The following is a 21258-nucleotide window of genomic DNA, read 5'->3' as shown; positions in this document are numbered from 1 at the left end:
TAAACCCAGACTGTGCGTGCGGCAGATCCCGCGTCACTGGCTGGCACTGCGGAGGAGGAAGCCGCGGCCGGAGGGGGAGGGGAGGGCTTGAAGATCACCACCACAACGATTATAAAAGTCATCTACAATTGTTTGAACGCTTACTGTGTGCCGGGCACTGTTCTAAGCGTTTTACAGGGATTATCTCACCTTCGTCCTCATAATAATTCTATGCGTTACTTACTATTGTACTAGTTCCCCCCCACCTTGTATGGACACACAAACTGAAGTTCAGAGGAATTAAATAGCACTCGGAAGGTCTTACAGTCAGTCATTGATTTGCCTTTCTGGATTTGAATGCTGACTCCGCCACTTGGTAGCTGTGTGATCTTGGGCAAGTCTCTTAACCTCTCTGTGCCCTGGTTTGGTTTTCTCATCGGTTCATATATTATTATAGTATCTCGCTCACAGGGTTTTGAGAGAATTAGATGAGATAAAACAGATATGAAGGAAGCAGATGCAGATCTCAGAACACCGACAGGCACATAAGAAGTTTTCAGAAAGTGTTTGCTATTACTATTATTGTTCTTCAAGGCATAGCTCAAATATCACCTCTCCTAGGAAGTCTTCCGGGATGTCCTCCCATGCCAGGCAGAGGTTTTCTCCCCTTTTTCTCTGCTCCCACAGCTCCAGGTTTGCACAGTTTTTGAGTTTTAAATGTGATAATGTGACTGGAAAGGCCTGTCCCAGGACAGATACACACACACTATCTCTCCCCATGAGTTTGTTGTTTACCTGCCTAAGAGTTATCAGAAGGGACTCATTCCGGTCAGGTCAGCCCAGGGCTGGGCACCAATGTGAAGGCTCTACTTATTGAGTTCGGGAGTCAACGCCCAGACCAGCAATTCCAGAGGGCCCTGCCCAGCCACAGGAGCAGCCCCGTGATCTGCTTCCCCGTCTCCCTCCTTGACTTCCCACCCAGCACCCCAGCCAGGCTGGTGAGGAATTCAGATCCCTGGAATTCTCTCCCTGGCTGGCCTCCGTCTGGTGAGTCCTTCCAAAGTCTGGGCCTCAGTTACCCCATCTGGGAAATGGGCCTAGCAGGGCTGGCCCCAAGGCTTAGAAGTATTGCAACATCCTTCAACAGGGTATGAGGGGTGATGCGGCGTTGATTCCAGAGCAGTGGTAGCCCCGAGGGAGTAGTTAAAGCCCTCCCATAATCTTTATCAGTTACCCCAGATCCTCAGGAGGGGAAAATGGTACTTGTTATGCGACTGCTACTTCAAGACAAGTGTCCTGCCTCTCCCCGCCCCCACTCACCTAAGTGGGAGCTTGTGGCGAAACCTTTTTCTTCTGAAAAAGAGACCTCATATAGGCTATCCAGCCCCCAGGGACCCTTGATGGAACCTGGGGGCCTTGTCCTAGGGTCACCTGAGATGCCAGCCAAACCACCACTAGCTATCTTGGCCCAACTTCCAGAGCTGAGCAGGAAGTCACATTCCCAGACCCCCCCCTCCCCAGGCTCCCAGGGGGGTTACAAAGGCTATGGACTGTGCCAGCCAGGCCTCCAGGGAGCTAGCTCTGTCACCTATCCAATATCCAGCGTCTGCCCCTGCAATTTGCCTGGAGTTGTGGCCACAGTCTCCATACTTTCCAAATGGCCTGGCTACCTCCTGTTGTTCTGAGAAGCTTTGACCTGAAACTGGCAGAGGGTTTGAGGTCTCCTAGGGCAGCTCCTGTCAAGGAACCAGAGGGGGAAATGTGGCCCAGAGGAGTGTGACCTGCTAGAGGCCATTTGGGAAAGAAGAAGGCAGGCTCCTGAGAGCCCAGGCCTGGGCTGTCATGTGGAAAGGGTCTCACCTTTCTCGTGAGATTGTTGTAGAGTTAATCAAGACGGCTGTGTAAGGCACCTGGCATCATTCCTGGCACATAGTAGGTGCTCAAGAAATGGTTAGCTGCCTCCCCTTCCCCATCCTCTAAGCCTCTTCAAGACAAACCCACTATCATCTTCTTGTCAACTCTGTACATAGTCTACCGCCCATGGGATGCACATAGCAGGTGCTTTGTAAAGCCAAGTGGGAGGAGATACTGGGCTGAGGATTTAAGAGCAGAGGTTTTAGCGTTCAGCCAACCTGGGATTGAATCCTGGCACCTACAGGTATGAACTGAATGCTCTTGGGCAAGTGAGTTACCCTCTCAGTGCCTCAGTTTCCTCATCGGTAAATTGGGAATAAAACTAGCGCCCACCTCATAGGCTGGGTGTGAGTATGGGATGAATTAAACGTCAAACATTCAGCACAGCCTGGCATACAGCAAGTGCTCGTAAGTGTCATGGCCATAATGGAACATCCTGATCCCATCACTGTGCCTGACATTGAGCCGCACTGGGTGACTGAGCTCTGAGGCTGGGTCCTAAGGACTTTGTGGCTGGGGCAGAGCGCCAGGCCCAGCCCTGAATTCCAGGGATGGATGGAGTGGCCACACTTCAGTGGAGCCAGTGCGGTTGCTAAGCTGGGGGAATCTGGGGGTTTGCATCCCAGCTGTGAAATCTGATAGCAAGATCTCAAGATTGGGCTCCTGCACCCCGATGGGCCTCACTACCCAGGACGAGTCCCACCCCCTTCATCTGAGATGCTGGGCCTGGGGCCCAGGGAGGGCTCACAGACACAGAGTGGAGAGGGCTCCTCATCCCAGAGTGGGGATCAGGCCTGGGCACTGACAGGGGAGTGCTGAAGCCTGCTCCTACTGGTTCCTGAGAGCCGGCTGTGCCCATGCCTTTCCAACCCTGTGTTCAGCAATGCCACATCAGGAACTTGAAATCAACCACAGTAGGAGAATTTGCACCATGGAAATCAGCAAATAAACACTACAATTTTTTTTGGAGAGGCAATTTAACAACACACCACTGGGTCCAGGATTCCCTGGCCACATGGCCCTCTCGACCCCATTCCTGAATTCAACACCTTTAAGATTTGATTCATATTCCCCCCACCCCACCCCCTGATACTACCTTTGCCCTATCCTTCCACCAGGAAAGCCTTTACCTTCCTTTATCTACCTATTTTCTGGTTTAAGTCCCACAGATACAATTAAGATTGTAGATTGTAATCTAAATAAAGATTAGGAGGGGTGGGGTGAAATAAAGTGCAGATAATGTGAGAGCAGTGCCATGGAACACTAGATAGCTGTGTGGGTTTTTTTCAATATTTGTTTATTTATTTATTTATTTGGCTGCTCGAGGTCTTACTTGCGGCACGTGGGATCTTCTTTGTGGCATGCAGGATCTTTAGTTGCGGCATGCGGGATCTAGTTCCCTGACCGGGGATCGAACCCAGGCCCCCTGCATTGGGAGCACAGAGTCTTAGACCACGAGGGAAGTCCCAGCTATATATAGCTGCAAATGGCATTATGTTCTTGAAGACTATTTAATGACAGGAAAAGTGCTTTAAAAAAAAAAAGCAGGTCATAAGGAATTCCCTGGTGGTTTAGTGGTTAGGTCTCCATGCTTTCACTGCCAAGGGTATGGGTTTGATCCCTGGTCTGGGAACTAAGATCCCGCTAGCAGTGTGGCGCAGCCAAAAAGAAATGCAAGTCGTGGGGAAAACACAGTATATACAACCATATATAGGCATGATACTGATGCCATAAAGTATTATATATATATAAAATTCTTTTCTTATATTATTCTTTTCATATATATAAAATGTTTACATATTATATATAAAATTCTTTTCTTACTTAACAAATGTGTATTGAGCACCTACTATGTACTAGGCAGTGGGGATACAGTGAGGTACACACAGCCCAGCCCTGCTCTCATGGGCTCTCAGGAGGGTGATACAGACAAAAGTAATGGGCAGCTAGGAACAGACTCTCAGTGGGAAGTACGAAGTGATATGTAGACAATAAAGCAACCACAGAACTGGAGGGCTTTCTCTGACGTAATGGCACGTGCTTCTTTTTAATCAGAAGTTATAATCAGAAAACAATTCGTACTTCCTCTGGTCTCTGAAAGCCCCGCTGCCCTTGCTTCGTAGCTCTGCTCACAGCCTCCGGGGAAGCCTGGAAGGTGGCAGGGAAGGCAGCGATGACCGCCCCCCACTGTCCGCCTGTTGGCACCGCTCTGTGACCTTGGTCTCTTGTTCTCTTGTTTTGTGGGGATTTACATGCTTGTCTTATCTCCTAAATGTCAGGGACAATGTCTGATTCATGCGGTGCCTCCCACGCCAGTTGGCACATAAGAAGGACTCAAAAGACACTCTCTGGGTTAAATAGAATCCAGTTCCCCTCGAGGGCTGGAATCTGGCCTCTCTCCTTGTGGCAATGGTCATATTCTTTTTTACTTCCTTTCTCCCCACGGTGCCTTAACATTGCCAACTCACCACCTCTCCGCTACACCTTCACCCCCAAAGCGGGAGACAGACCCCTCCTCTGGCTCCGCGGACCTGTGCATCTCTAGACGTCAGTTTCCCCTGCTGAGAAGTGGCACCATCCCTTCTGAGACCACCAAGATCGGGGCAAGACAGACCAGCCCAGAACCAGGTTGGGGGTGAGGAGCATGATCTTTATCTCGGGAACACAAAGCCTCGTTTGTGAGTGCCAGGCACGATTCCGGGCAGGAAGCCACGTGGGACAGACAGGAGGCGGCGGTGGGAGGAGTGGGCAGGGTTTCCAAAGCCCCTCTTGCGGGCTGGCTGCCGAGGAAGCAGGGCCTGTAAGTCCCCGCCTTCCACAGCCTGAAGACAAGGTGTGCGTCTGCAGGCTGCACCCCGGCTTCCTCCTTCCTCAGCCCAACTCCACAAAGTGCCCTCCCCTGCCCCCGCTTTGGAATGGAGAAGTAGGAAGGGGGAAGCTGCCCAAGCTTGAGACTGGGGGTTGGGGGAATGGGGGGGGTGGGGAGAGTGGATATTTCCAGAGCTTGTGGCTTTGTGGCCAAGGGCAAGGCCAGCTGAGAAGTTGTGTCTTGCTGTCACTTAGCAGCTCCACCCACCCCATCCCCCAGGACGTGGAGACAGAGACAGGGGGGAGGCCCTGCCTCAGCAGCTTGGCAGGGGAGCCCCGGAAGCATTTGGAAGCAATGCCCCATTTAACAGAGAGGAATGCTGAGGCGTGGGGTGGGGGGGGTAGATCCACTGGCCACAGAGCTAAAGCCACAGCTCCAGCCTTCTGAAGACAAGTGTGTAGGGACCTCGCCTCCTCCAAGCCATGAGCAGTTCCACAGCAGGGATGGGTTATCTCTATATAAACAAACCCCAGGGCCCAGCACCTCTCAGCCTGTGTGTTCTCGGAGGAGTCACTTAACCCCCCCTGAACCTCCATTCCCTGTTTGTCACTTCTAGCCCGGGTATTGCCCTTCCTTGGCCCTGTGCAGTCCTGACCTGCACCCTCATCCTAGAATTCTGCACACCTACCTACAGACCTTTGTTCTCTTCTAGGAGGGGCCATATCCTCTTGCCTCAGGGCCTTTGCACATGCTGTTCCCAATACTTGGAATACCCCTCCTCTCCTCTACTCACCCCCCCCAACCCTTCAGGTCTGGGTTTACATGTCACTTCCTCAAGGAGACCTCCCTGACTCCCTCCTTGCACTTCTGCACCTCCCCTGGCAATCCTATCAGCATGTAATGACATATTTGCAGGGTGATTTGATTCACCTGGCCTCCCCATTAGCCTCTAAGACCCATGAAGGCAGGTTTTGTCTTATCCACTGCTGTATCCTCACACAGTGCCTGGCACATAGAAGGTGCTCAATAAACATTGTCAAAAAAACCACCTCTAAAAGAAGAGAAATTAAGAAGGGAAGATTCACACCAGCTTCAAGATGATGGTATTCTCTAGGGATGGAAGGAAGGGAATGTGTCTAAGGAGGAAAAGATCCAAAAAGGGCTCAACTCTATCTGGAGTGTTGTGGTTAAGAGGGTGGACTCCACACCCAGATGGCCTGAGTTCAAAACCCGCCTTAGACTTGACACCAAAAGCACAATCCACAAAGGAAAAAGTGGCAAATTGGATCTCATCACAATTTAAAACTTTGCAAAAGACCATGTGAAGAGAATAAAAAGACAAGCTACAGACTGGGAGAAAATATTCAACAGAGGGCTATCTGGAACATCCAGACATATATCTAGAATATTCAGAGAAGGCTCAAAACTCAACAGTTAAAAAAAATCCAGTTAGGACATAGGCAACAGACACGAACAGATATTTTGCTGAAAAGGATATACAGATGGCAAATAAGCACATAAAAAGATGTTCATCATCATTAGCCAGTAGAGAGATGCAACGTAAAACCACAAAGATAATGCTACACACTGATCAGAATGGCTAAAACAAAAAATAGTGATGGGGGCTTCCCTGGTGGCGCAGTGGTTGAGAATCTGCCTGCTAATGCAGGGGACACGGGTTCGAGCCCTGGTCTGGGAAGATCCCACATGCCGCGGAGCAACTGAGCCCGTGTGCCACAACTACTGAGCCTGTGCTCTAGAGCCCATGAGCCACAACTACTGAGCCTGCGCGTCTGAAGCCTGTGCTCCGCAACAAGAGACGCCGCGATAGTGAGAGGCCCGCGCACCGCGATGAAGAGTGGCCCCCGCTTGCCGCAACTAGAGAAAGCCCTCTCACAGAAACGAAGACCCAACATAGCAATCAATCAATCAATCAATCAATCTTAAAAAAAAAAAAAGTGATGGCAGTGAGGATGTAGAAAAAAACTGGATCACTTATACATTGCTAGTGGGAATATAAAATGGTACAGCCATTCTGGAAAAGAATATGGCAGTTTCTTAATTTAAAAAAACCCAAAAAACAAAAACCCTAAATGGCACTTACCATATGACCCAGCAATTGCGCTCTTGGGCTTCTATAGCAGAGAAATGAAAACTTATGTTCACTCAAAAACCAGGACAGGAATCTTCACAGTGGCCTTATCCACAATAGCCAAAGATAGGAAACAACCCAAATATCCTCCAACATGAGTGATTAAACAAACTGAGGTATATCCATCCCATGGAATGCTACTCAGCAATCAAAAAAAAAAAAAAAACAAACACCTGTAACAATCAGCATGGATCTCAAGAGAATGATGTTGAGGGACTTCCCTGGTGGTCCAGTGGGTAAGACTCCATGCCCCCCAGTGCAAGGGCTCCGGGTTCATTCCCTGGTCAAGGAACTAGATCCCACATGCATGCCGCAACTGAGAGTCCACATGCCACAACTAAAAGATCCCACATGCTGCAGTGAAGATCCCGTGTGCCACAATGAAGACCCGGTACAGCCATAATAAATAAATTAATTAAATAAATATTTTTTTAAAAATAAAAAATAAAATTTCTTCATCCATTAAAAAAAAGAGAGAGAATGATGCTGACTGAAAAAAGCCAATCTCAGAAGGTTACATAGTATATGATTCCAATTACTATACAACACCCCTGACATGACAAAGTAATACAGATGGAGAACAGATGAATGGTTGTCAGGGATTAGGAAGGCAGGAGGGAGGGGGATGGGTGTGGCTATATAAGGTTGGCTTGAAGCATCCTCGTGATGAATGCTCTGTATCTGGACAGTGGCGGTCATAGAAATGGACATGTGATAAAATTGCATAGAATGAGGGAATTCCCTGGCGGTCCAGTGGTTAGGACTCCGCTCTTCCACTGCCGGGGGCCTGGGTTTGATCCCTGGTCAGGGAACTAAGATCCCATAAGCCGGCTATGTGGCCAAATAAATAAATAAAATTGTAAAAATTGCATAGAACTAAATACACACACACGAGTGCTTATAAAACTGAGCATTTTGAATAAGGTGGGTGGATTGTATCAATGTCAGTATCCCTGTTGTGATCTGGACTGTTGCTGTGCAAGATGTCACCATTGGGGGAAACTGGGTGAAGCAGTATGGAATCTCTCTTTTTATTTCTTAAACTGCACAGGAATCTACAATTATCTGTAAATAAAAAAGCTGGGGCTTCCCTGGTGGCACAGTGGTTAAGAATCCACCTGTCAACGGAGAGGACACGGGTTCGAGCCCTGGTCTGGGAAGATCCCACATGCCGTGGAGCAACTAAGCCCGCGCACCACAACTACTGAGCCAGAGTGCCACAACTACTGAAGCTGGCGCGCCTAGAGCCCATGCTCTGCAACAAAGAGAAGCCACCGCAATGAGAAGCCAGTGCACTGCAACAAAGTAGCCCCTGCTCTCCGCAACTAGAGAAAGCCCACGTGCAACGAAGACCCAACACAGCCATAAATAAATTAAAAAAAAAAAAAAAGCCGTACCCATACAGCTACCCATCTTTTATAGCTACTTTATTTATTTATTTATTTTATTTTTGACTGTGTTGGGTCTTCGGTTCGTGCGAGGGCTTTCTCTGGTTACGGCAAGTGGGGGCCACTCTTCATCGCGGTGCAGGGACCGCTCTTCATCGCGGTGCGCGGGCCTTTCACTATCGCGGCCCCTCCCGTTGCGGGGCACAGGCTCCAGACGCGCAGGCTCAGCAGTTGTGGCTCACGGGCCCAGCTGCTCCGTGGCATGTGGGATCTTCCCAGACCAGGGCTCGAACCCGTGTCCCCTACATTAGCAGGCAGATTCTCAACCACTGCGCCACCAGGGAAGCCCTACCCATCTTTTAGAATGACTTTTACAAAAACTGACAGTACCAACTGCTGGTGAGGAGATGGAGCAATCAGAACTCTTGTGCATTGCTAGTGTGAATATAAAAACTTTGAAAAACAGGTTTGCAGTTTTTTATACAGTTAAACATGCACTTACTATATGACCCATCAATCGTACTCTTACGTAAATATGCAAGTGAAATGAAAGCTTCTGTTCACAAAGAAAAACTGCACATGAAACAGGCTATATTTATAACTGCCCAGAATTAGAAATAACCCAAGTGGAGGATAAATAAACTATAGTATGTTATCAAATACTACTCAGCAGTGAAAAATACATGTCAATATACACACGTCAATATTAATCTCAAATGAATATTGCTCAGTGAAAGAAGCCAGACTCGAAAGGCTATAAAGTATATAAATTCCATGGATGATGGTCTAGAAAAGGCAAATCTATAGGGATAGAGAACAGGTCAGTGGTTGCCAGGGGCTGGGTGGGGACAAGGGTTGATTACAAAGGGACATGAGGACTTTTTGGGGTGATGGAAATATTTTGCATCTTAACTGTGATGCATTTGCTAAAACCCATAGAACTGCATGTGGAAAAAACTGAATTTTACTCTATGTGAATTCTACCTCAGTATTTTTTAAATCAAGAAAACTTAGCTCATGAATCTTGTAACTTTGCATCAATTTATGCAGAAAAAAATAGTATGTACAACTTAATGCAAAATGCTCAAAGACAAAATGTACATTATTTTAGCTCCATCTTTCTTTTTTTTAATATGCTCTAACAAAATGCTTGGGGGTTGTTTTAAACGATGTAGTCATTACAGTAACTATAGTATTTTTAAATAGTGTTACTCTCACCCCCTCACACCGGTCAGAATGGCCATTTTAAAAGTCTACAACTAACAAATGCTGGGGGCTTCCTTGGTGGCACAGTGGTTGGGAATCAGCCTGCCAATGCAGGGGACATGGGTTCGAGCCCTGATCCAGGAAGATCCCACATGCCGCGGAGCAACGAAGCCCATGCACCACAACTACTGAGCCTGCGCTCTAGAGCCCGCACGCCACAACTACCGAGCCTGCGTGCCACAACTACTGAAGCCTGCACAACCTAGAGCCCGTGCTCTGCAACGAGAGAAGCCACCACAATGAGAAGCCCGCGTGCCACAAAGAAGAGTAGCCCCTGCTCGCTGCAGCTAGAGAAAGCCCGTGTGCAGCAATGAAGACCCAATGCAGCCAAAAATAAATAAATAAATAAATAAATAAAATTTATGGAAAAAAACACAAACAAATGCTGGAGAGGGTGTGGAGAAGAGGGAACCCTCCTACACTGTTGGTAGGAACGTAAATTGGTGCAGTCACTATGGAAAACAGTATGGAGAGTCCTCATAAAACTAAAAATAGAGTTACCATATGATCCAGCAATTCTACTCCTGGGCATATATCCGGACAAAACTCTAATTTGAAAAGATACATGCACTCCAGTGTTCATAGCAGCACTATTTACAATAGTCAAGACATGGAAACAACCTAAATGTCCATCAGCAGATGAATGGATAAAGAAGATGTGATGTACATATATACAGTGGAATACTACTCAGCCATAAAAAAGAATGAAATAATGCCATTTGCAGCAACATGGATGGACGTAGAGATTATCACACTAAGTGAAGTAAGTCAGAAAGGGAAAGACAAATACCATATGATATCACATATATGTGGAATCTAAAATATGACACAAATGAACTTATCTATGAAACAGAAACAGACCCACAGATATAGAGAACAGACTTATGGTTGCCAAAGGGAAGGGGGGTAGGGGAGGGATGGATTGGGAGTTTGGGATTAGCAGATGCAAACTATTATGTATAGAGTGGACAAACAACAAAGTCCTACTTTGTTCCCCTACCACAGGGAACTATATTCAATATCCTGTGATAAACCATAATGGAAAAGAGTATGAAAAAGAATACATATATATGTATAACTGAATCATATATAACTGAATCACTTTGCTGTACAGAAGAAATTAACACAGCAGTGTAAATCAATTATACCTCAATAAAAATTTTTTAAAAAGTGTTACTCTACGAAAAGGAAATACATTTCCTTACATGAAAAAACAAATTATTTAAAATGGAAAAATAAAACGATTGGAAACAAAGAGGACAAGACTCTCGTGTTTGTTATTTCCAGTTGGAGGACCCCGTGAGTATTTGTAATATTACTCTGGGTACTTTTCCCTATTACCACTCCCGGCAGTTCTGTTTTAAAGATTAAATTAGATACCGTAAGTAGAGTACTCAGGGCAGTGTCTGACCCACTGTAATTGCGCAAACTATGTCACCTCCTCCCCTACCCCCCATCCTCCAAATGCAGATTATGGGTCCCTTCCAAGTTGGTTTCCACCAGGTAGTGCTGATGGCCCCTCTGCTTTATCTCCCTAACGAGGCTGGGGGCTCCGTGAGACAAGGCTAGGGTAGCGCCATCCCCAGCAATGGGGTGGACCATCAAAGGGCTGGAACATAGTAGGACCTCAGCACCTTGCCAGGGAGTGAATGCCTGCCTCCCCAAGGACCTGGCAAACAGTGGGTGCCCAATAATTACTCATTTGAACAGACATCTGAGCACACAACCACATTAGTGAGGCCCCATCCCACCCATCCAGGAAGAGGTTTGACCAGACATGGGGCACCAAGAGGGGCAAATTCTTGGCCAAGAGACCCACGTCCTGTTCGCTGCACCCGAATTTAGATTGGGAGTTCAAGCCTCCTCCAGAACGGGCAGAAGATGCTCCCCTCCCTGCAGCCCCCTCTCTCTCCCTCTCCGGGTGGATTCTCCAGGCCTCAGGCAGGCAATGGAATGTTGTGTCGTTGGTTGCCCGGGCGACCGAGGCTGGCTGGGTGGCTGCCTTCCGGGAATACTGAGCGTGCAACCCCTCCATCAGAACCCTCCAGGGCCTCCTCTAGGCTAGTGCAAAACTCCAGAAAGCAAGCAAGCCTGGGGCGATTGCCAGGAGAATGGCTGTGCCCTGGGAGAAATATTTCCGACTGGCCTTGCAAGAGAAACTGTCTACGTGAGTGGCGTGGAGTGGCAGGGAGGGCGGAAAGGAGGGCCGGAGCCGGTGGGATGATCCCTCCCTTCCCCCTACCCCTGGGTTCTGGCTTCCTCGGGCAGTTCTTGGTGGGGGATTATTGCCCCCCACTTCATAGAGGAAGAAACTGAAGCTCCGAAGGAAATGGCAATTTCCACAAGGTCTCAGGGGTAGTTAGGGCAGAGCTGGGTCAATGGCTCAGGTCTCTAATCTGTTCCTGATCCCCATCCCTAGTTGATATCCAGCTGAGATTATATCATTTGATCCAAGGTGGGAAGGAATTACTCTTTGAGCTCTTGCCCCCTCTCACTGCAAACTGCATTTTAAAGGAAGGGTGGAGGAAGCTTGTCCGGTGCCTGCCTTGTTTCAGCAGTGTGGCCGGGGGCCCCATCTTCAGTCTCAGAATCAGTAAAATGGGAGGGTTTCCCCTGGACCAGAGCTGGGAGAGCCTCGCCTAGTGGAATGGTAGTGCATCCCTTCTGCTCCCTACACAGCCGACCCTGCGGAGCTGTGTCCAGCCCCTCCTCTCCCCCGTCAGCATGGCTCCAGATCCCAGCCTCCCTCTGGATCCTCCCCGCGAGGTCAATAGGTAGCTCAGTCTCAACTTGGCCTTAGCGAAGAGCTGATCTCCCTGCTCCCCACTCAGCCCACTATCAGCAACATCCTTCCAGCATCTAGGTTCCCCTTCGATTCCTTTCTCACCCTCTCGTCACCCCATCAGCTCTGCTCTCCAGTGGTATCCAGAACCGACCCCTCCTTACCTCTCTACTGCACCCACCCAGATCAGAGCCCCATCCTCTCCGCATTATCCTGTGACCCGTCCCTGGTCCCCTGCAGCTGCCCTGCCCCTCCTATTGTCCTTGCTCCCCACAGTAGCCAGAGGGGGTTCCCGCCTCTGCTCCAAACCCTCCCATGCCTCCCACCTCACTCAGAGTCAAGGCCAAAGTCTCCCCTCATCACGGCCCACCGCAGTCTCACCCTCACAACTTCCCTGGTCTCACTTCCCTTCTCTCTGTTCCTCCCTCCCCTCCAACTGCCCTGGCCTCCTGGCAGCTCCTTCTACACACCAAGGTCCTTCCCTTGGGGTTTGGCATTGGCCATTCCCTCGGACTAGACTCTGTTCCCTGCGGTATCCACATGGCTCCCTCCCTCTTCCCCTTCAAGTTTCTGCTCAGATGTCCCCCCCATAGAGACTTTTCTATCTCCCTATTGAGAGATTTCCTTCAGTCTGCTGAATTTTTCATCTTAGCACCTGCCATGTCCTAGCATTATTTATTATTATTTGCTAGCTTTTTTCTGTGGCCCCCAGCGGGATGGCAGCTCCTGGAGGGCAGGGATCTGTCTGTCTTGATCAGGGCTGCATCCCCAGTGCCTAGAACAGTGCCTGGTACAGAGTAGGTGCTCGGGACAATTTGTTGAATGAATGAAAAATTCAACAGCCAGGAGGTGGCTAATGGGGGTATGTCAGGCACCAGTGGGGAGTTTGGGGGCCCTGACTCTTGCCTCCTTCACCCTTACCTCTTCCTTGAACCCCTCCAGGAAGATCCAGGGGCGGAATGTGGACCACGTCCCACCGCCACTGCTGCGTCTCTTGGAGAAGAGGCAGGAACTAGTGGATGCGGACCAGGGCCTTCAGGCCCAGAAGGAGGTGAGCCACTCAGTGCAGTCCCTGAAACTTTTTGGGACACTCCCCCTTAAAAAAAAAAAAAGAGGGGAAAGTGATGGAGCCAACTTATTACTACAAGGTCTGAGACAAATCATCACCGTCCTGAGCCTTGGTTTCCTCGTCTGTCAAATGGGGATCAAATGAGATCAGTGGTTCGTGCAAATAAATGTGCATTGAGCAGCTACTGCATGCAGGGCACTGCACTGGGATCTAGAGGTCTCACCACAGTCCCTGCCCTCATGGGCTCACAGCTTAGAGAAGGGGACAGACAAGTGTCCAGGTGGTGATGGCTGTGAGGGGGGAAGCACTGAGCAGGGGCTGTGGGAGCCCAGAGAAAGCCCCTATCTCTACACAGGGGTGGTCATGGAGGACTTCCTGGAGGAAGTGATGTCTTAGGGAATGCTGAAGGGCAAGTCGGCTTATCCAGCAAAGGGGGACAGGGTTAGGAGGGAGAAACAGGCAGAGGGAGCATCGTATACAAAGACAGGAAGGCAAGGACAAAACACAGGTGGGTAAGAGGCTAGAAGACAGTATCGGAGGAGAGAGGGTAAGATGAGGCCCCAAGGAAGAGCAGGAATGCCGACACGCAGGGGCTACAGGAGGGAATTTGGGCTTCATCGTGGGTGGTGGGAGCAACGGGTGGATTTGAGCAAGGGTGCAGTGACAAGATTAAGGGCAAAAGGGACTTCCCTGGTGGTCCAGTGGTTAGGACTCCACGCTTCCACTGCAGGGGGCATGCGTTTGATCCCTGGTCGGGGAACTAAGATGCCACATGCCGCAAGCGCAGCCAAAAAAAAAAAAAAAAAGATTAAGGGCAAAGGATAAGCGAGGTTAAGTGTGAATGTGAAAGCGCTGGATGACTTGAAACCCCAAACACCACGGACACCCATTCCTTACCCACAAGGTGTTCCAGACTATGAAGGCATCCCTGAAACAGCGGTGGGAACAATTGGAACAGAAAGAGCAGGAGTTAAAGGGGTCCTTTGTCCGCTTTGAAAAGTTTTTGCAGGTAGGTGGAGCCTGCTGGGGGGAGGCAGGGCAGAGGGTCACAAAGTCACAATCCTAAAGGAGCCAGACCGCTCACATAAACTTAAAAAGTGGGCTTACCAATACAAAAGGGAGTGGTGGGAAATACACACTCACTGCCTGAAGCATTTTAAAAAGAGTGGGAGAGGAGTGAGGGACCAAAATCCGAGATTCTGGCTGGATTTGGCCCGCGGGCCATCTGTTTGCAACCCGTGACTCAGAGTGCAAATGTTGGGGCGGAGTGGATGCGGCAAGCTCCGCAGGCTTCCAAGTCCTGGGGGTCGTCGCCTCCTCTCCATCCCTCCTTCCCAGGATGCCGAGGCCCGGCGCAGCCGCGCACTGCGGAGGGCGGCGGAGGAGCGGCAACTGGCCGGCCGCCGGGAGGCGGAGGCGCTGCGGCTTCGGGCTCAGCTGGAGGAGCTGCAGCGGGAGCGCGCGCGGCTTCAGCGCCGGCTTTGGCGCCTCGAGCCCTGCGCGCGCCTGCTGGGGCAAGTACTGGAGCAGCTGCCCGAGGTGAGCGCCCTGCAGGAGGTTTTGGTGTTCAGCGCCACGTGCAGCCCCAGGCAGCCTCAGGGACGGCTTTGGAAGTGTGCACTACTGGAACGCTGAGTGTATGCCAGGAGTCACCACTTATTGAGCACTAACTGTATGTCAGGAACACGCTTTGTTCTTGAATTCTCCCCAAGGTCCAGTGAAGTGAGTCTTGTTATTGCCAATCCCATTTTACAGATGGGGCAACTGAGGCTCAGAAAGATAACTTACTCAAGGACACACTGGCAGGTGGGGGGAGGGGGAATCCAAACACTCAGTATTAGTTGAATGAAACAGTGACTTAGTATTAATCACAGGTAGTGAAGCTTAGCTAGGCTTGATGGTGGAGGTGGGGAGGGGCCTGAGTAACCACACTTCTGGGGCAGGGGCTGTGTGATGCCCCCATTTCACAGTTGGGCTGAGGAGGCGCGGGGGGTGGTAGGGCGGGGAAGGGCAGGGGGGCTGCAGTCCCAGTGAGTCCCCCTCCCGACCCCATCCCAGTTCCAAGAGGTCCCCGAGCTGGTGGCGCGCTTCGACTGCCTGGCCGACACGCAGGCGGCGCTGAGGCTCACGGAGCGCCAGCGGCTCGCGGAGCTGGGGGAGGCGCGCGCGCGGCTGCAGCGGCTGCGGGACGCCTGGCAGGACGAGCTGCTGAGGCAGGGCCAGCGGCGAGCGCAACTGCTGGAGCAACTGGAGGCGGCGCGGGAGCGCACACTGCACTGGGTACCGCCGCCGGGAGGAGGTGGGAGCCAGGGACCCCAGCCTCCCACCGCCGGGAGGAGTGCCATATGGGGCAACGCTTCGTTCATGGGCAGGTTTCAGGCATCGGAAAGAACTTTAGGGCGCAGGACGCCCTTCCTATGAGAACTTGACACCCGAGTCCAGCACTCCTCTCCCTGATAGCACCTAGGGGCATCTATGACTGGTGGGAAGTGGACGCGAATGTGACCCCAGCCCTCCTCAGGCCAGCTCACACCTTAATGGGGAAGGGGGCGGGTGTTCTCCAGGAATCCAAGTGTATTCAGATCCAGAACACCGCGGCTGAGAAGACCCTGCTCCTGGGACGCACCAGGATGGCAGCACTCAACCTGTTCCAGCTAGTGTGCCAGCACCAGAGGCGGCCACCTGCCCTGGACATCGAGGACACCGAGGGGCATCTGGAGCAGGTGAGGATCCCTCTTTATGTCACCTCCAGCCCCCTAACCGCTGGGAACATCATGGTGCCTGAAATCCCGCCTTCTCTGGGTTAAGCATGACCCTCTGCGATCAGAGCCCAGTCTCCTAGCTCCGTGGCCGCCTAGCCCCCTGCCCGGGAGCCCTGGGTTGGTCTTGGCTCTGCTGGTCACCTGCTATGAGGTCAGAAGGAAGTTGGATCCTCTCTGGGTCTCAGTGCCCTCACTGTGCAGGAGGCCGGGGTATATACTGATGGGTACAATACAGTTATGCCAAGAGTTCTTCTGTCTCAGGATCTAAAACACAAACGAGACATCGATAAGAAACCAGGAGATGGAGACTCACTTTTAATTAGTCCCTGACCCTCTGGCTCCCGCATGGTCAGGCCTTGGCTTCCCTGGGGAGCGTGAGGGCAGCGTTGTACAGTGCTTTTTCTTTCTGCACAATGGCATTACAAATGTCATTGTGTACCAAGTATGCCCGGCTTTTCTATTCACTTGGGTTTGCAAGGTGGTAGAACATGTGACATGGTTTACAACAGAGGGAGGGGGTTTCTGACTTTGGACACTTCTGTTGATTCTAGTGGGTCCCCAAAGCATGGCTCCTTTGAGAAGTGGAGGAAACACCCTCGCCTTTGCCCCATCCCATCCCCACTCCTGTCCTGCAGCCAGAATTCCAACCAAATGCCAAGAACTGGGTCCCCGGAGCCTACCTTTGTGCCACATCCTGAGTCGTGTGGATTCATGTGTACACCACTGTTCTCTCAAGTGTGGCCCGGGTACCCCAAGGTACAAAAGACGACTCTAGGAGGGACAGAGGCTCGATATGAAGCAACAGGCAAAAGCCAGTCCTTTTATTTTATTTTATTTTAATAGATCTTTTTTGGAGTATAACTGCTTTAATGGAGTATAATCTTTATTGGAGTATAATTGCTTTATTGGGGTATAATTGGAGTATAATTGCAATACTGTGTTAGTTTCTGTTGCACAACAAAGTGAATCAGCCATATGCATACACATGTCCCCATATCCCCTCCCTCTTGAGCCTCCGTCCCATCCTCCCTATCCCACCCCTCTAGGTCATCGCAAAGCACCGAGCCGATTTCCCTGTGCTATGCTGCTGCTTCCCATCAGCCAGCTATTTCACATTCCATAGTGTGTATATGTCGATGCTACTCTCACTTCGCCCCAGCTTCGCCCTCCCACCCCATGTCCTCAAGTCCATTTTCTATGTCTACCTCTTTATTCCTGCCTTGCAACTAGGTTCATCAGTACCATTTTTTTTTTTTTTAGATTCCATATATATCCATTAGCGTATGGTATTTCTTTTTCTCTTTCTGACTTACTTCACTCTGTATGACAGACTCTAGGTCCATCCACCTCACTACAAATAACTCAATTTCGTTTCTTTTTATGGCTGAGTAATATTCCATTGTATATATGTGCCACATCTTCTTTATCCATTCATCTGTTGATGGACATTTAGGCTGGTTCCATGTCCTGGCTATTGTAAACAGCGCTGCAGTGAACATTGTGGTACATGACTCTTTTTGAATTATGGTTTTCTCAGGGTATATGCCCAGTAGTGGGATTGCTGGGTCATATGGTAGTTCTATTTTTAGTTTTTTAAGGAACCTCCATACTGTTTTCCATAGTGGCTGTATCAATTTACATTCCCAACAACAGTGCAGGAGGGTTCCCTTTTCACCACACCCTTTCCAGCATTTATTGTTTCTAGATTTTTTGATAATGGCTATTCTGACCGGCGTGAGGGGATATCTCATTGTAGTTTTGATTTGCATTTCTCTAATAATTAGTGATGTTGAGCATCTTTTCATGTATGCCTTCTTTGGTGAAATGTCTATTTAGGTCTTCCGCCCATTTTTTAACTGTATTGTTTGTTCTTTTGATATTGAGCTCCATGAGCTGTTTGTATATTTTGGAGATTAATCCTTTGTCTATTGTTTCATTTGCAAATATTTTCTCCCATTCTGTGGGTTGCATTTTTGTCTTGTTTATGGTTTCCTTTGCTGTGCAAAAGCTCTTAAGTTTAATTAAGTCCCATTTGTTTATTTTTGTTTTTATTTCCATTACTCTAGGAGGTGGGTCAAACAAGATCTTGCTGTGGTTTATGTCAAGGAGTGTTTTTCCTATGTTTTCCTCTAAGAGTTTTATAGTGTCTGGTCTTACATTTTAGTCTTTAATCCATTTGGAGTTTATTTTTGTGTATGGTGTTAGGTAGTGTTCTAATTTCATTCTTTTACATGTAGCTGTCCAGTTTTCCCAGACCACTTATTGAAGAGGCTGTCTTTTCTCCATTGAATGTTCTTGTAATTTGTCATAAATTAGGTGCCCATATGTGCGTGGATTTATCTCTGGGCGTTCTATCCTGTACCGTTGATCTATATCTCTGTTTTTGTGCCAGTACCATACTGTCTTGATTACTGTAGCTTTGTGGTATAGTTTGAAGTCAGGGAGCCTGATTCCTCCTACTCCGTTTTCCTTTCTCAAGATTGTTTTGGCTATTCGGGGTCTTTTGTGTTTCCATACGAATTGTAAAATTTTTTGTTCTAATTCTGTGAAGAATGCCATTGGTAGTTTGATAAGGATTGCATTGAATCTGTAGATTGCATTGGGCAGTATAGTCATTTTCACAATATTGATTCTTCCAAGAACATGGTGTATTTCTCCATCTGTTTATGTCATCTTTGATTTCTTTCATCAGTGTTTTATAGTTCTCTGAGTACAAGTCTTTCACCTCCTTAGGCAGGTTTATTCCTAGGTATTTTATTCTTTTTGTTGCAATGGTAAATGGGAGTGTTTCCTTAACTTCTCTAATTTTTCACTGTTGGTGTATGGGAATGCCAGAGATTTCTGTGCATTAATTTTGTATTCTGCAACCTTACCAAATTCATTGATTAGCTCTAGTAGTTTTCTGGTGGCATCTTTAGGATTTTCTATGTATAGTATCATGTCATCGGCAAACAGTGACAGTTTTACTTCTTCCTTTCCAATTTGTATTCCTTTTATTTCTTTCTCTTCTGATTGCTGTGACTAGGACTTCAAAAACTATGTTGAATGAGTGGTGAGAGTGGACAGCCTTGTCTTGTTCCTAATCTTAGTGGAAATGCTGTGTTTTTCACCATTGAGTACAATGCTTGCTGTGGGTTTGTCATATATGGCCTTTATTATGTTGAGGTAGGTTCCCTCTATGCCCATTTTCTGGAGAGTTTTTATCATAAATGGGTGTTGAATTTTGTCAAAAGCTTTTTCTGCATCTATTGAGAGGATCATGTGGTTTTTATTCCATAATTTGCTAATATGGTGTATCACACTGCTTGATTTGTGTATATTGAAGAATCCTTGCATCCCTGGGATAAATCCCTCTTGATCATGGTGTATGATCCTTTTAATGTGCTGTTGGATTCTGTCTGCTAGTATTTTGTTCAAGATTTTTGCATCTATGTTCATCAGTGATATTGGTCTATAATTTTTTTGTGTGTGATATCTTTTTCTGGTTTTGGTATCAGGGTGATGGAAAGCCAGTGCTTTTTCAGCCAACCATCTGATCTTACCAAGGAGAAAGGTTCAATGCCAGGGGGGTGGGGAGGGGGGGTGGCAACTATGCCTTTAACCCCCATAATACTCCCTGGTCTCCAGGGCCTGGGGGCTCACACCCTCTGTGGGCAATGGTAGCTGCCAGAATTGAGTAACCAGGTTTCATTTTCATTTTGTTATTTTTCCGGTTACCCACTACTTATGGCAAGGAGTAATTTAATCTCTTTCCACTTTTGGTAGAGATATAGTTTCCTTGTCAGATGTTTATTTCGGTGACAAATGTGAAGGAAGAGCCCAAGGATAAGTTTGCCATCAAGTTCTAGGTCTTGGCAGTGGATCCGTGGGTGTTCATTAAGTTTATATCAATAAATAGATTAAAATAAAGGAGGGCCCCCAATGGAGAAGATAAGAGTAGGTCATACACCAGTGAACACGACTGATCCAATTAAAAGGAAAAAAATAAAAAAAGAATTGATGCAAGTGAAAATACTAATTCAACTATAATACAGGTGATTGATAGCCAGCTAGAAAACTGAAGGTGCCCGCGAATCAACTGTTTGGGAGGCTTGGACTGAGGCTTTAAAAACCAGAATGGTTTAGGCCAGGTTCACTGCCCCAGGGAACCACCATCATTGCTGTCTAATAAGGGTCTCTACCTCCCACCCCTGCTTTGCAGCCTCTGGGGTTTTGGGGGGTGGGGACTTGACACTCAAGAGGCTGGGATGTGACTCTGGCTGTGTCGGAACCCCCAGGTGAAGCTCTTCATCCTGGACCTCTCCACCATGCTGGCCGGCCTCCATCAGGCCAAGTCCTCCATCCCCGCCTCCTAACCCTGACCCAGGTGAGCAGTGGGTGAGGGGCCCCCAGGAGGTACACAATTCCTGCGGGGTACAGGCTGAGTGGCTCTCACCAGAAAGACGGGAGGGCTGTGCCCGCTCAGATTGCAGTGGGGTGGGCATGAGGGGCACACAGCAAATACTAAATAAATGTGGGCTACATAGGGGGCATCAATCCCACATCCACCATGTGGCCTGGGACCTGGTCCTCCCACCCAGGGCAGATGGGGAATTTTTTTTTTTTTTAATAAATTTATTTATTTCTGGCTGCGCTGGGTCTTTGTTGCTGCACAGGCTTTCTCTAGTTGTGGTGAGCGGGGGCTACTCTTCGTTGCAGTATGCAGGCTTCTCATTGCGGTGGCTTCTCTTGTTGCGGAGCACGGGCTCTAGGTGCACGAGCTTCAGTAGTTGTGGCACGTGGGCTTCAGTAGTTGTGGCTCATGGGCTCTAGAGCACAGGCTCAGCAGTTGTGGCACACGGGCTCAGTTGCTCTGCGGCATGTGGGATCTTCCTGGACCAGGGATCAAACCCGTGTCCCCTGCATTGGCAGGCGGATTCTTAACCACTGCGCCACCAGGCAAGTCCCCAGTTGGGGGCATTTAAACAAGCTGATGTTTGTCAGGTGCTTGGAATGGGGCCTGGCACAAAATTTCTGGTAAATTCTAGATGAGTGTTTGGTAAGTAAAGTAAAATAAAGGAGGACCAGCAAGAGGGTCACACGGCAGACACCCATTCCCGGGGCGCTTGCTCACAAAGGCTCCTCCATCGTGGACTGG

The 21258-nt window shown here is 48.9% G+C and overlaps 1 protein-coding gene across 1 annotated transcript; it reads left to right on the top strand.

Moving 5' to 3' along the window:
* The first annotated feature begins 11619 nt into the window (after window positions 1-11619).
* Window positions 11620-20476, top strand: CFAP73 (cilia and flagella associated protein 73). The gene is made up of 7 exons (XM_007170874.2): window positions 11620-11675; window positions 13233-13341; window positions 14264-14368; window positions 14698-14898; window positions 15418-15639; window positions 15924-16082; window positions 20399-20476. The coding sequence occupies exons 1-7, from the start codon at window positions 11620-11622 to the stop codon at window positions 20474-20476; spliced, it is 930 nt and encodes a 309-aa protein (XP_007170936.2).
* The last annotated feature ends 782 nt before the right edge of the window (window positions 20477-21258 follow it).

This window comes from Balaenoptera acutorostrata, chromosome 13, assembly GCF_949987535.1.
Source record: "Balaenoptera acutorostrata chromosome 13, mBalAcu1.1, whole genome shotgun sequence".
Lineage (NCBI taxonomy): Eukaryota > Metazoa > Chordata > Mammalia > Artiodactyla > Balaenopteridae > Balaenoptera > Balaenoptera acutorostrata.
The sequence above is the reverse complement of the archived record's forward strand: the minus strand, read 5'-3'. Positions and strand labels throughout refer to the sequence as shown.